The 15,425-nt window shown below is 34.0% G+C and overlaps 1 protein-coding gene across 1 annotated transcript; it reads left to right on the top strand.

The window, feature by feature from the left end:
* The first annotated feature begins 8,765 nt into the window (after positions 1-8,765).
* On the top strand, positions 8,766-9,398 carry LOC125833523 (uncharacterized). Its single transcript, XM_049512687.1, has one exon. The coding sequence runs from the start codon at positions 8,766-8,768 to the stop codon at positions 9,396-9,398; it is 633 nt and encodes a 210-aa protein (XP_049368644.1).
* Positions 9,399-15,425: the final 6,027 nt, after the last annotated feature.

The following is a 15,425-nucleotide window of genomic DNA, read 5'->3' as shown; positions in this document are numbered from 1 at the left end:
TTGTAGGGACCACAAAATTAGTTACCGATGCTTCCTATTATGGAAATAATTCTAAATAATTAATTTGAACTATTCTTATCATAATAAATTACAAATCATTCCACTAGAAATTTGTAATTGCACTCCTCTATTTATATTTTGAAATTCCTCATTAAACACTTATGTAATTCCCGATGTTAAGATTACAGATATTAATCAATAAATTAAATTACTGGCGAATTTAATTCAATGATTAATTTCCTTTAGGGCACTACTTAACTTATTTCATGTATCAAATTCATAAATCCACTTGCAAGGTTTGACACGATGAAAACTTATAAGTTTCTCAAAAATACATATCAATCAATCGCTATAACGAGAAATGGATTTCATCAACTAACTTATTATTCCACCAATATATATTTTTATCATCCAACTACCAGGCATATGGACCCATCTCAGAATCTCATCTTTTGATAAATCAAAATGATAATTAATATATACAAATCATAATAGTTATATCAGAATTAAGAATATAAGTGCATTTAATAGTTTAGAGAATATGTTTTGTCAGCCAGTCTTAAACAACTAGCACAAGAGGTTGGAACTATACCGTTCCCATAATCAAGATAAATTACATATAATCTTGTGCTACAATCGTACCGATGGCATGTCCAATTTCCATCATAGATTGTGAAAAAAAAACTTTATAATTATAAGAATCGATGATTTAATCCTCTGTGTATAAGCTAAAACTCTACACACTAAATCAGGTACTATATAAGTAAACAGACACCATAAACGAATATATGATCTATTAAAACTGAATAAATATTCATTCTATAATAAATATTACTCCCTCCATTTCAAATTAATTGAATTGTTGAGACAATTTTCATTTTTCAAATTAACTTAATTGTTCAATTTTCAAGACTACTTTTAGAATTTTCTTCCAATTTTACCCTTCATTAGTTAGTATTGGAATTAGGTATTAATTATTATTTAGTTAGTTTACTCATAAATTTGATAATAATTAATAAGGGTAAAAATGGAAAAATTGTGTCTAATTTGTGTCTTAATCCTCTTTTCTTAAAGGGTGTGAAACACCTCAACAATTCAATTAATTTGAAATGGAGGGAGTATATCTTAACATATGGTTAATAGTATATAACCCAACAATTGCATGTCATGTAAAGTCCCTTTTTAGCATGATTTCATAACTCTTATGCATTGCTATCATCATATTTGGTACATTCCATGTACTAACGCATACTCTTGCCTACATTATTTCACTAATGTAGGGTTTGATGCTCCTATTTTGTATCTTTGTGGCTAGTGATCACATTAGTAGATTTGAAGATTGGTGAGTCCTCATATTACGAGGACCGAACCCTTTATTGCTTATTGTCTTTACTTTTCAATATTGTATGTGATGCATGGGTTACGTCCCAATCTATCTTGAAATAATAAATGGCTTTGAGACTATGTTAGACTTCCTCTACATTTTGCCAACTCTTATGATATGAACTGCGTTTTAAAATCTCTTGATTTTCTATTATCTTGTATGACGTATGGTAAGTGGCTTGTGTAGGGGCCCTCGAGGTCCTATACGCCATGTTACGCCTAGGTTATACTTTTGGTCGTGACAAACTTGATATTCAGAGCACAAAGTTTAGAAAGGTCATAGGAAGTCTCATAAACCACGTCGAGTAGAATCTTGTTCATAAGTGTGAAGTACGCTACACTTATGATTCAGAGGCTATAAAATGCTCAGAAAACTCCACTTCTTTCATTACTCTAAAGTCGTAAAATAAAGTTTAAATCTATAATGTCTCTCTCCTAATCCTCATATGATGCTTTACAGGATATGGCCACTCAAAGGGCATATACTAGAAGAAATGCGGGAGAGAATGTGGAACGAGAAGCTCCTCAATCTCCTCAAGAAGCTCCTCAAGTTTCAGTTGACCCTTTGGTTGAAGAAGCGACTTATTTGAATTTTTGGGCTGCTTTTCAAGTGTTGGCTCAAGCAATGGCATCTCAAGCCAATAGAGAGGTTGTGGTCCCTGTCAACCCAAATGTGGGTACATCGGCAACTAGAGTTAGAGACTTCACTAGAATGAATCCTTCAGAGTTTCATGGTTCTAAGGTTGAGGAAGATCCTTAAGATTCATTGATGAAGTGTATAAGGTGTTGATGATCATGAGAGTGATGCCGGTGGAAAAGGTGAAGTTAACCGCTTATCAACTTAAGGGTGTTGCTCAAGTGTGGTTACCAATGGAAAGAGGAGAGGGTGGTTGATGCAGGTTCGCTTGATTGGGAAAAGCTTATGGTTGCTTTCCTTGATAGGTTATTTTCCCTTGAGATGAGGGAGGCAAAGGTACTTGAATTCATCAACCTTCGTCAAGGAAATATGAGTGTGAAGGAAGTTCACTCAATTTTCCCAGATATGCTCCTACTATGGTCGCCGATCCTAGGGCAAGAATGAGTAAGTTCAGTTCGGATATGTCCGAAATAATGGTCAAAGAACGTTGTACCACCATGCTTATTAATGTTATGGAAATTTCTCATCTAATGATTCATGCTCAAAAAATTGAAGAGGATAAACTTAAGGAAAGGTCTAGGGCGGCAAAGAAGGCCAAAATTGGTGATGGTGACTTTTCACATTCAAGGTCCGATGGGTGTGGTTGTTCTAAGTCCCGACAAAGGTTTTTCGGTCAAGATTTCTCCAATTTTCTTCCTAAGTTCAACAAAGATAGGGTGTTTAACCCTAAGCCTCAAGGACGGAATGGTAGTGGATCTTTATTGTCTACTTTGCTAAATATGGAAGAAAGCATAAGGGAAAATGTCTAGCTGATTCTAATGCATGTTTTGGTTGTGGCAAGACGATCATAAGATAAGAGATTGTCCCTCAGTTGCTAAGAATAAAAGAGATAATTGTCAACGGACTTAACCCTATCGTTCTTCAAGTTTTAGTGGTAATCAGAAGTAAAACTGATTCTATGCACTTTAGACTGATAATGAGCGAGAGGGTTCGTCCGATGTGGTTATCGGAATGTTGAAAGTCTTTCATCTTGATATTTATGCTTTACTTGACCCCGGTGCTACCTTGCCTTCTGTGACGCCATATGTAGCTATGAGGTTTGATATTCTTCCGGATATGTTTCTAGACCCTTTTTCTATCTCTACTCTCGTTGGTGAATCTATTATGGCTAAGAGAGTCTATCTAAAGTGTTCCGTCTCCTTATACCATAGAGTCATTCGTGTTGATCTTGTAGAGCTTCATATGTTAGATTTTGATGTTATTTTTTGTATGGATTGATTGCATTCATTTATGTTTTTATTGATTGTAGAACCCGAGTAGTCAAGTTTCAGTTTCCGAATGAACTCATCCTAGAGTGGAAATGGGGAAATTCAACGCCTAAGAGTTAGTTTGTCTCTTTTCTAAAAGCTAGAAAGATGATCTCCAAGGGTTGTATATACCAATTTGTTTGGGTCAGGGATATGGTTTCTGAAACCCCAACTCTTGAGTCGGTCCCACTTGTTAATGAATTTCTGAAAGTGTTTCCTAATGATTTTGAAAGGGGAATAGACTTCGGTATAGACCTACTCCCTGATACGCAACCTATCTCTATTCCTCCTTATCGTATGGCTTCGGTAGAACTTAAGGAATTAAAGAAGTAATTTTGTTGGATAAGAGCTTCATCCAACTGAGTATCTCTCCATATGGGGTGCTTGAGTTTTGTTTATTCGGAAGAAAGATGGTTCACTTCGTATGTGTATTGACTACCGACAATTGAACAAGGTTACTATTAAGAACAAATATCCTCTTCCAAGGATAGATGATTTGTTTGATCAACTTTAAGGAGCAAGTTACTTCTCTAAGATCGACCTCGGTTGGGTTATCACCAATTGAGAGTGAAGAAGATGACATTCCAAAGACGACTTTTCGATCTCAGTGTGGTCATTATGAGATTTTGGTGATGTCATAATCACATGTATTCACATTTTGGTTAACAGAAAATTTTAAGAGGTCCTTTTGATTCAAATTTAAGAACCCTTTTGCAATTAAATAAAGATTTGAACTAAGTCTTGAGTATGAGGGTGAGGAGAGTTGAGTTTCATATTTCAAAATGAGTATAAGAAACTATGTATTCCCAAGTATGTAATACTTTTACTTTATAGAGAAACATCAATTTCTAAATGAGTTTACAAGTTCAGAGGAGTTTCAGAGTATTACCTCTTTTAAGAGGATCTTTTGAGAAATTACCTCAAATTGAGAAAGATTTATGTTTTACACATTTGAGCATGAGTTATATATCATTGGGAGTAGTATTGAGCACCGATATGAGATGAGTTCAGACAACTCATAATCCTCATAAATTATGTATGCCAACATAGGTAAAGGATTTTCGCTCCCTTATTTTTATTTATTGCAAAAATGGGTTTTGTGCACAACCTAACAACTCTTTTTTTAGGTTTGTTTAAAAGAAGTGTCGTCACCTAACGAATTAAAGGCGCATTAGGGCACCAAACTAACCTAACTAATTTTAATTAATTTTAAAAGTTTACAAAATCCTAGATCGGATAAGAGTTCAAGTTACCTTGAGGGGAAGGTGTTAAGCATCCCTCGAGGTCTACAAATGTGGGTCCCGACCGTATCTCATACAATATATGTGGGAGTTAGGCGATAAAACAAGGGCCACTAATTTATTAAGCTAGCAAAAATACTTTATCATAACATACATAAAGGAACTTTATTCTTAATTCTAAGGCAAGTATAAACTAAGCGTAAATCAATTATTATCTAATTAATACAAGTCTAGGTGGTAAGGTAATTAGACATGCGAACTTATTTTTTAAAGCAACTAAGTTAAATCTATGCGAGTTAATAAGAATTGACACATGCAAAGCCAATAGAGGCACAAATATTCATGGATTCAGTAAAGTAAAGATATATGTTTGACCACCAAATAAAAAAATAAATAAAAAATACTTGCAATATTAAAAATAAAAGAGGGAGAGGGTGACCTGATCACTTCCAATAAAATTCTTAAAGTATTTGAATAATATGAATAAAGAGGAAAAGTTAATTCAAAAATAAAATAAAGTAAGGATAATGAGAATAAAGAATAGAGGAACTAACCTGGTTGCTTCCAAATCAAATGCTTAATTAAAGTATATCGTACAACATACAAATTTAAATAAACAAACAACATATAAAGTTAAAGTTGAGAGAGAGAAAGAGAGAGAGTAGGATCATGATATGACAAGGCTGAAAATGGGCCAATGGATGTTACTCCTCTATTCCTATTTTTTATGATCAACTCTCTTAAATGCCTTTAGAAAAGACAAAAAAATATTTTTTAAGAGAAATTATTCAAGAGTACTAAAACACATATTTTGATACTTCAAAAGTTATCTAAAAACTTAAAAACTATTTATATTTATGTTTGAATTTAGTAAAAGCATGTTGATAATTTAACAATAATAATAAGAGTTTTTAAGTCTTTGAGACCTTTAAAAGATTGACATATAAAATTAGAAAAGAAGGGACTAACAAGTGGCTTTATTTTTTATAAAGCTATATATGTGCTTCATATAAGAAGTCACTTATAGCCTGTCTATATTTCATCATCTCCCAAAACTTACCTAGCCCCACTTGGAGAGACGATTTCACTTAAGCTCGACTTAACTCGTTGATCCTTCACTAGTTGTGATTGAACTCCAAGCAATATCATTTCATCATGGTGCACATGTTAAAAATATTCAAAAAGGTGAGGATATATAAGTTCTTATGATTTATTTAATCAAAATTAAAAGTAAAATAAAAATACTCGCCAATTACTTTCAAACTCATAGATAGTAGATATTCAATTCAAAGTTTAGCCCATTAATTCAAAGTCAAACTAAAGTAATAACAAACTAAAATAACTATCTAATCCAACCAAACTTAGCGATTTCTTCACTGTAGGAGCATATATTAATTAGAAAGGGTGACCTGCTTCTTAACTAAAATTATGAAATTCATATATTCACTAGATATTTCTCATGAGCGCTAAATCAATAATACGAACTAGAGTTTTTTAATATATAATTATGTTTCACAACAATGAAAACTAAAAGTAAACCATGCTTCAAAATTTAGGATATGAGAGAAATTTGAAATAAAGTCTCTATCATACAAAACAAAACATAGAGCATGAAATATAATGATATAAAACTTAGAGATTATATTAAAGTTCAACTAAGTAGAAGAAGAGGGTCAGCACATGAAACGCTACGCGAAAAGAAAACAAAGATACAACCTTTGAATGTGCAAAAAACACAAAAGTTTCTCTTTTCTAGATCGCCCAAGAATAGTGAAATCCTTTCGAACTTGCGAGCGAATGAGCAGTGGCTCCTTCAGCAATTTGATCACCACTCTATCTGAAATTGAGGCTTGCGGGGACAATCGGTGAATAACCAAATCTCGACATAGATTGAACTTCTGATTCGAAGACCTCGACTTCATGGTGGTAGATAATGGACAATGGTTGCTGCTTGCCCTTTGATGGTTGCCTACCACTCTCTTATGAAGAGGAACAAAAAGAGACGTTGGGATTGAATTAGGAAAGCGGAAACTGTAGAGAATAGCAGAAAAAAAGTATAACCCGAGAACCCTTCTACTAGCCTAAGATCGTTAACTAAGATCGAAAGGTTCAACTAAAGAAGAGGAAGCTAGAAATTTAAAAGGAAGAATTTAGATAGGAGAACTTGATTATAGAAGAAGACTCTTTTATTTAAGTTGCTCTTGGGTTATTACAAATGCCTAATGTCACCTCTACTGAAGAGTTGACCAAAATAATCTATTATTTCATTCAATTCACTAAAGTAATATGAAACTTTGAAATTTTACAAAACTAATATAATGTTGTTGGTAGTAACGTATTAGGCTATATTTCATTTAAAAAAAATCAACGGACCAAAAATATTTGGAAGACGGTGTTAAAGAAGCTTTACGTTACTGGCAGTAACATTTTATGCTTAAAACGTTACTGTCAGTAACGAGTCTCTGCAAATCTGCCACTTTCGAATCTTTGTACCAAATTTCGTTATTACGAAGCACGTTTTAAAGGTAAAACGTTACTCGTAGTAACGATATCTGTTGAATCAAATCACAAGTCTGCCACCTGAGAATCTTTGTACGAAATTTGACGTCAAAGTCATTACTATAAATCATGTTTTGCCTATAAAACGTTACTCATCTGAGTAACGATTCTATCAAATCTAATCACAAGTCTACCACCTGAGAATCTTTGTACGAAATGTGACGTTAAAGTCGTTACTATGAGTCACGATTTAAGACTAAAATGTTACTATGAGTAACGATTCTATCGAATCATGTCACGGGGCTATGAAGATGTCTTGTTGATTTGATCTGCCAATAAAACGTTACTATACGTTATGTTTTAACTTTAAAACGTAACTGACAGTAACAACAAACTGCTAAAGTGTTTCTTTTACAATTTGGCCACAGATCATTATAAGAAATAGTTATATAGAATGTTTAGCACATTCCAATAATTTTTTACAAATATTCTGCTTGGATGCCCCATTGCTGAATCAATACTCACAAAATTTTAATAGGTATGGCTTGTCAATATATTGTAATGTACTTATAACATTTTTTTAATAACTATAATGCATCTCATTTTTGTGTGTAGGATTTTTTTATGGCTAATTTTGAAGATAACGTGATGATTGCTTTGTATTGGGGTGGTGAAATAATCACTGAAATGAACGAATTTCGATATAACAAATGTGTCAGAATGATTGTTAGCATGTTCATTTCGACCAACTACGTTGAATTAATTTAATTAATTAAATTGTTGCATGAGAAAATGGGGACTGATGGTGAAAATATTCAATTGGATATTTCTGTATTCATGCTCATTTCAAGGTAACATTATAAGATTTATTGAGTTCAAAATTGAGAATGACCAATCTTTGCTACAATCTTTTGCCATTCCTTGGAATTTTTTGAACAAAATTGATATAAATCTTTTGGATATGTATATAAAGATTAGACCAATAAATCAAGATAATCTATTTCGAATGAATGATCAACATGGTTATCATATGAACTTATTGGCTCAAAATTATGGATTTGCCACAATCAGCCTCATTTTGCATACACTGCAACACATGGTATCCATCAATCATTTGATGAAGGCTCGGGTAGTCAAAGACATATTGAGAGTAGCCACAACCAATATGAAATCAGGTAGAGTAATCTTTTCAAGTAATTCTATTTAGTAGCATGAATAATTAATTATTTTCATTTTATGTATTTCATGAAATTAACTTTTTTTTCTACAGAGAAGATGAAGCTACCTTTGATTTGTGTAATGATGCACATGCTCAAAGAAGCGATGAAAATTCGGAGGAGGATGCACTTTCAGAAGATGATGGAGAGAGTAAAGCCATTGAAAGTGAATCCGATGAAGATATTGGAGATTTACCTCAAAATGAAAGTGAGGTAAATTTTCAAAATCAATTTGATCAGGATGTATCCGAAATGCAAAATAATGATATACCTTACTTTACAACATTGGAGACTGAGGGAGATATTTTTATCTCTACTCGTGAATCCGAAATGAAATGTTGTTCTTTTTGGTTCGAGGATGCAAAAAAAGATTTAGAAAAAAATATGTGTTTTAGTAGTAAGCTAAGTTGAAATAGGCTGTGACAATTTGGAGTTTGTGCAAAAATAAAGAATTTAAGGTTGTAATATCAACTAAGAGCTTATGGACTGTGAAATGCAGATTTATAATTCATTGGGTTGTCCATGGTTTCTTCGTGGTCGGAAGGTTGGAGGTAGCCTTTGGAAGATAGAAAAGTATTTTAATAATCATAGATGTGAGACTGAAGGGCTTACAACAGGTCACACTAACTTAGATACCAATTTAATTGCATCTTTGTTTTTAAATCAAATACGTAAAAATCCAAAATTGTTGGTAGTGGATGTCATTTGTAAGGTTCATGAAAAATTTGGTCATCAAGTAACATATAAAAAAGTGTGGCTTGGACGTCAACGCGCATTTACATTGGTATATGGTGATTTTCAAAAATCATTTAGTGAGCTTCCTAAGTTTTTTGCAACTTTTCAATACTTTAATCCTGGAACAGTTGTGGAATGGAAACACGAAGAGTCAATGAGTTCACCAGAGGTAAAAACTTTCAAGTTTGTATTTTGGGCTATCAAGTCATGCATTGATGGATTCCAAACTTGTCGTCCTGTTATTTCAGTAGATGGAACTCATATGTATGGTAAATATGAGATAAAATTGTTAATTGTTGTTGGAGTTGACGGAAATGATAACATTCTTCCTCTTGCGTTTGGTATTGTTGACAAGGAGTCGAAAGAGACATGGAAATGATTTTTTAGGAAATTGAGTGCACATGTGATAAAGGATAGAGAAGATATTTGTATTATCTCTGATAGGGAAAAGGAATCTTGACTAGTTTATCAAAGTTGTGGCGATTTCAGAAGCCTCGGGCCTTTCATCGATTTTGTCTAAGACATCTTAAAAGTAACTTTCAATCTCAATTTCCAAATAGGGACCTCAGTAATCTTATGTGGAGGACTGCTACAACTCATCAAGTAAGGAAGTTTGAAGCTTTGATGTGGGAAATTCAAGAAAAAAATAGAGAAGCATATGAATACCTAATGTGAATTCCATTGGACAAATGGACTATTAGTCATGATGATGGAAAAAGATGGAGAGTATTGACAACAAATCTTTCAGAGTTTTTCAACGGACTTCTAAAGAAAGCTCGAGGCTTGCCTGTCACTGCTATGATTAGACTTTCTTTGGAGCAAACCGTTGAACGATATACTCATAGATGTCAAAAAACTCACCAACTTATAGAGCAAAATAAATTATGCACAAGCAGTTCCAAAAAGAAGTTGGAGAAAAACTAGGAAAGTTCAAAAAGACACTTTGTTTATGATTGGAATATATCCACAGGGGTATATGAGGTTAGATCAATACAAATTGATGGTACTGGTGGTAATCCTCATTGTGTTTCACTAAGTGAAAAAAATGTGATTGTGAAAAATGGGCTAATTTGCACTTCGCGTGTTCACATGTCATGAAGGTTACTGAAAGAATGGGAACGCTAGCTAGAAATTTTGCTAGCGAGCATTTCACAATAGAGAATTATGTTGCAACATATTTTGGGTCATTCTCACTGATTGGACACGAGGCATATTGGTCATCGCCAAGTTTTATAATGAGAAGTAATGAATTCTATCGGCGTCCCAATCGGTCAATAGCAGGCCGATTAGATTTGTAAACACCATATAATCCAAATAATCTAATTACTTCAAGAACTCGTGGATGGATAGGATATTTCTCTATGAGCTTCCAAAAATTTCCATCTTCTCTCCTCATATTAAGAATCATATTCACATTTCCTTCCCATATATCTTGTGATCTATGAGTAAGTTGTCCCGTTAATACATTCGATTCAACTTGTATTCACTATTATTAGCCATAAAAAATTTCTATGGAATACACATGAAAGTAAACTTAAATGTTAGCCCGAATTATTATGTAATTTTTTCTTGGCAGCACACTTCAAAAGTGAGGTAAAGTTAACAAAATCACATTTGAAAGTTTTAAGGTCATCCTCTTTAATTTAGAAGTGTACTGATAAAAGACAAACCATCTTAGACTACACTAAGCAACAATAGAACTCAAGTATAATTTTTTTCTTGATATATGTTAGGAATTGAAATCTGCAAAGAATTGTTTGAAGAGATGAGGCAAAATTGAGGAATTACGGAGAAGAATATAGATGGCTATTTCAGATATTTTCATTGTATGTTTACATCTGTACACTGGGCTATTTATACAAATGACTAAAGTGCTAATTACAACAATCAAACCTAACCAACTAATGAGCTCACGCAATTTAGGCTAACAAACTAATTATGTTATGTAACTAACTAACAAACAAATACTAATCTACAAGGCAATGTAACAGTGACTATAGCTCTTCTCTTCAATGCACTGCTATGCAATTTGTCAATTCCTCAACAATATACAATTGTTACAGCTTTAAATAACAATTCTGAGTTCAGTGGCCATGAAAGGAATCCTTAAATCGAATTAAACAAAACAAATAACCAGATAACATCTTATGTTGGAATCCAATTTCATGGATTGGTTAGCGGGTTCTTCAATTTATACAAAATAGAATCCTACTTACGATTCAATTCAATTCCTTCATAAAAAAAAAAACAAACCTTAAACAAAGAAATTACCTCGAAATACTTATGGCATTGAAATATCGTGAATCTCTTGTTCCGGCAACACTAATGGCGAGAATCGAAAACAGCGCCGTGCATATGTTCTCTTCGCGAGGGGAAGAAATATTGAATTGAAATTGGGTTTAGGGTAAGGTGAGGAAAGTACGGTAAATGGGGTAAATTGGGTTTAAGATAGAAGGATCAAAACTACAGGGTTTCAATATAATAATTCTAAAACGTTACCAGCAGTAACATGTTTCTACTTACTCTAAAATGTTACTAGTAGTAACGTATTCCTACTTTAACGCCATCCCCCGTTAGTTTTGGTCCCTTGCTTAGCAGAATTGTAACATGGCCTAATACTTTACTCTCAACAACGTTTATACTAGTTTTGTAAAGTTTTAAAAAAATGTATTACTGTTGTAAATTGATTTAAATAATAAGTTATTTTGGTCAAAAATTCAAAACTTATACATGTATATGGATGCTTTTACAAATTATTCTAGATACATCTACAAGAAATATCTACATATCCTTATCTTCTAACTATGTAACAAGAATCTAGATATTTCTATACTTCACTATAAATATCTAATTATCTAGAACATCTAGATTTTTCTTAAGTATAAATATCAAAGATATTTCTTCTTGAAAGGTCAACTAAATATCTAAGATATTTTTTATACCTCCAAAAAATCAACTTTAATTTTTCACACTCCCCCTTAAAGTGAGTTTTTTGAAACTACCCCACACTTGTCGTGAAAGAGCTCAAACGAAGCTTTGCACCACGTCTTGGTGAAGATCTCAGCAATTTCTTCCAGACTCCTCTTGCTTCGTCAAATGATAAAGATTTTCCATTATCGAATGGTCCATGTAAATTATCTCCCTGCTGAGTTCTTGAACTCCCCCTTTCTCTTAGCTCCTGTCGATAGTACTATTTGAATATACATCTACGATAGGCAAGTTTGGAACTCCAACGTTCAAGATTCTAGAACCTGCAACTTTATAACACAAAGAGTTGTCATCAATATAAGCTTCCTCATTTGAGTCGGTGATGATTTGATGGTCAATTTCCCGTGTAGCTTCAGCACTATGATAGGATCCATCATCAGATTTCCTTTTTATCTCTTCAATAACTTGTTTATCAGCTTCGGTGCTTCCAAAAATTATGTCATCTATATCTCCACCTAAAATTTGGCCTTCAAGATTAGCTTCTTCATCTATTTGATCTCTATCTTCTTCCTCTACTATCAGTGTTTGATCTAAGCTAGTAATTGACCTCGATATAGCAGACGCTGGACCAGAGACTTCAACTTTCAATACATTTCCCTCAATGTTTTCTCTGTAAAGGTCGCCACTAGCACCTGTAGTTTCAAATATTGCTTGTTCAAGATCTCCTTCTTTGATTTCTTCAATAGCAGCTACCATATCACCACTGGGAACATCCTCAAAAATTTCTTGTTTCATCTTGATAACATCAGTTTCTTGCTTTTCCATGTGATCGGCTATATTATATTCTAGAACCTTGATCTAGTCTCTTTCAAGATTGATGGAAATCATGACATCTATTACTCGAGCCTCAACTACTAAACACTTTCTCCACTCTTCTTCTTCTTCAACAGCTTTTTGAGCCATATTGCTCTCCTTGCCTCGATCGACAATATCTTTTTATGTGCCCTACATCAACACAACGATAATATCTGAGAGGCTTCTCACCGTAATAGTTAGAAGACTCTTCCTGCTCTCCAGGTAAGCATGAACCACCCGAGGATCAAGAGTGTGGAATATCTCTTATTTTCCCTTTAAAGTTCCTCTTGTTGGCTACAAGAACATTTTCTTCTCCTTCTTTGATAAATACACTAGCCAACTGCTTGGCTAGTAGTTCCTGTGACGACAATAAATTTTCAAAATCTTCCAAGGATGGTTGTTGAGCCCATACTTGAATCGACGTCACAAATGAAATATATTCAGTCTTCAAACCACGCGAATGACAATTCTTCTCATTCGTGCTTCAAAGATAACCTCCTCTGAATTCTATAAGCATATCTCAGAACATAAGTTCTTAATCTTTAAAAAATACTCGGCGATCGAAAGATTACATTGAGTAGTGTTAGTCAATTTATTCTCCAATATCAGCAGCCATGCTTCATTCTTCTTGTTGAACAAACGATCAAGGGTCCTCCATATTTCATAAGCTGATTTACACCTTATAATATGATAAAATAAACTGGGGGAGATTGTCCTCTTCATAATGAACTCCGCCTTTGCATTAATCTTCTTCCACTTCTTGTATGCACTGCTATTTTCCGGTTCGTCAGCAGGAGGATTTGTCATTCCCATTAACAACACCCTAAAAATCCTCTCCCACGAGATATGATTCCATTCATGTCTTCCATACCTTGTAATTGTACCGATTCAACAAATCCATCCCCAGTCAATTAACACGACCGCTTAAATCAATCTACACAAACTAGTTGAATCTACCAGCAATTCGATCTAGAAATAACACCCAGAAGCTAACGTATGACTATGACTCTGATACCATGTAAAGAATAGCAAAAGAAAAGTATAACCCAAGAACTCTTCTGCTAGCCCAAGATCGTTAACTAAGATCGGAAGATTCAACTAAAGAAGAGGAAGCTAGAAAGTTAAAGGAAGAATTTGGATAGGAGAACTTGATTATAGAAGAAGACTCTTTTATTTGAATTGTTCTTGGGTTATTACAAATGCCTAATTTCTCCCGTATTTATACTTGTATAGATGCTTCTAGAATTATTCTAGATACATCTACAAGAAATATCTACATATTCTTATCTTCTAACTATGTAACAAGAATCTAGATATTTCTATACTTCACTATAAATATCTAATTATCTAGAATATCTAGATTTTTCTTAAGTATAAATATCAAAGATATTTATTCTAGAAAGGTATCTAAGATATTTTTTGTACCTCCTAAACTTTAATTTTTCACAAAAACATCAATTCAAGGGAGAGTAATTTTTACCAGTAAAAGAAAAGATAAGCTGGTAATTTTTTCTTTTCAATTCCTTCTTTGTTTGTCGCGTGTGTTTCTACATCGACAGAAAAGATCCACGCGTTGGATCTTTAATCTTCCATATTTGCTGATTCTAAAAAATCTTTAGTTCTCTCTTTGTGCCCCTTGCTCCTCATCATTCTTATACAGATTAGGATCTGCTTGCGGAGCCATATTTTCCTTCCACCACAAAGCTTTGAATGGTTTCTCCGGCGGTCATTCGTCTCTGCAGTAAGTTATCCTATTTGCCTCCATATTGATTATTTTCTTAAGGTAGACTGCAGATTCTACGCCGTAGGTCATACAAAGCTTCAACTCCAGCTTTGCATAATGCCTAGCTCTTTGTATGGGATTCTTCGGACGACCAAAAGGATAAGTCGATAACTTCCTCTTTTGAGTTCCTTCTTTGTTTGCCGCCTGTGTTTTAAATCCACAGACAAGATTCACGTCTGGGTTCTTCAATCTTCCACATTTGCCAATTCTAAAAATCTTTCCTTTATGCTTCGAGGAATTTCATTCACACTCCACAAATATTTGCTCCTCTAAACAAAAAGGTGCACCTATTTTATCTAATTCCTTTATTTCTTATGTTCTTTGTTTTCAAGGGAGAGTTGTTTCAGACATTCCAGGGGTGAACCTTGTTAAATTAGGTCTTAGGCCTAACTCACACCCCAAAAGCTAGCTCAAAGGGAGGAGGATTGCCCAAGCCTTATAAGGAGTCCACCCATCTCATTAACCACCGATGTGGGACTTTTGTCATTCTTTAACACCCCACCTCACGCCCAGTGCTTAACATCTGGTGCGTGGGCAATTTTGATTTTGGGGGCCCCAACATCGGGTGAGACGGGCCCTGCTCTGATACCATGTTAAATTAGGTCTTAGGCCTAACTCACACCCCAAAAGCTAGCTCAAAGGGAGGAGGATTGCCCAAGCCTTATAAGGAGTCCACCCATCTCATTAACTACTGATGTGGGACTTTTGTCATTCTTTAACAGTCATTTCCCCTTGTGGTCATCCAATCGTCTTTACCTTTCTTCTTTAGCTGCAACGTGTTTTTGACTTTGATTCGTAAGGATGCATGTGTTGTATGGTTTTGGAAAGCTCCATTATTTT

The sequence above is a fragment of the Solanum verrucosum genome, unplaced genomic scaffold (genome assembly GCF_900185275.1).
Source record: "Solanum verrucosum unplaced genomic scaffold, falcon-dt-bn FXZP01000105.1, whole genome shotgun sequence".
Lineage (NCBI taxonomy): Eukaryota > Viridiplantae > Streptophyta > Magnoliopsida > Solanales > Solanaceae > Solanum > Solanum verrucosum.
The sequence above is the reverse complement of the archived record's forward strand: the minus strand, read 5'-3'. Positions and strand labels throughout refer to the sequence as shown.

Coding starts and splice junctions, on each gene's coding strand:
- LOC125833523 (XM_049512687.1), top strand. CDS start 8,766: ATGGACTGTGAAATGCAGATTTATAATTCATTGGGTTGTCCATGGTTT.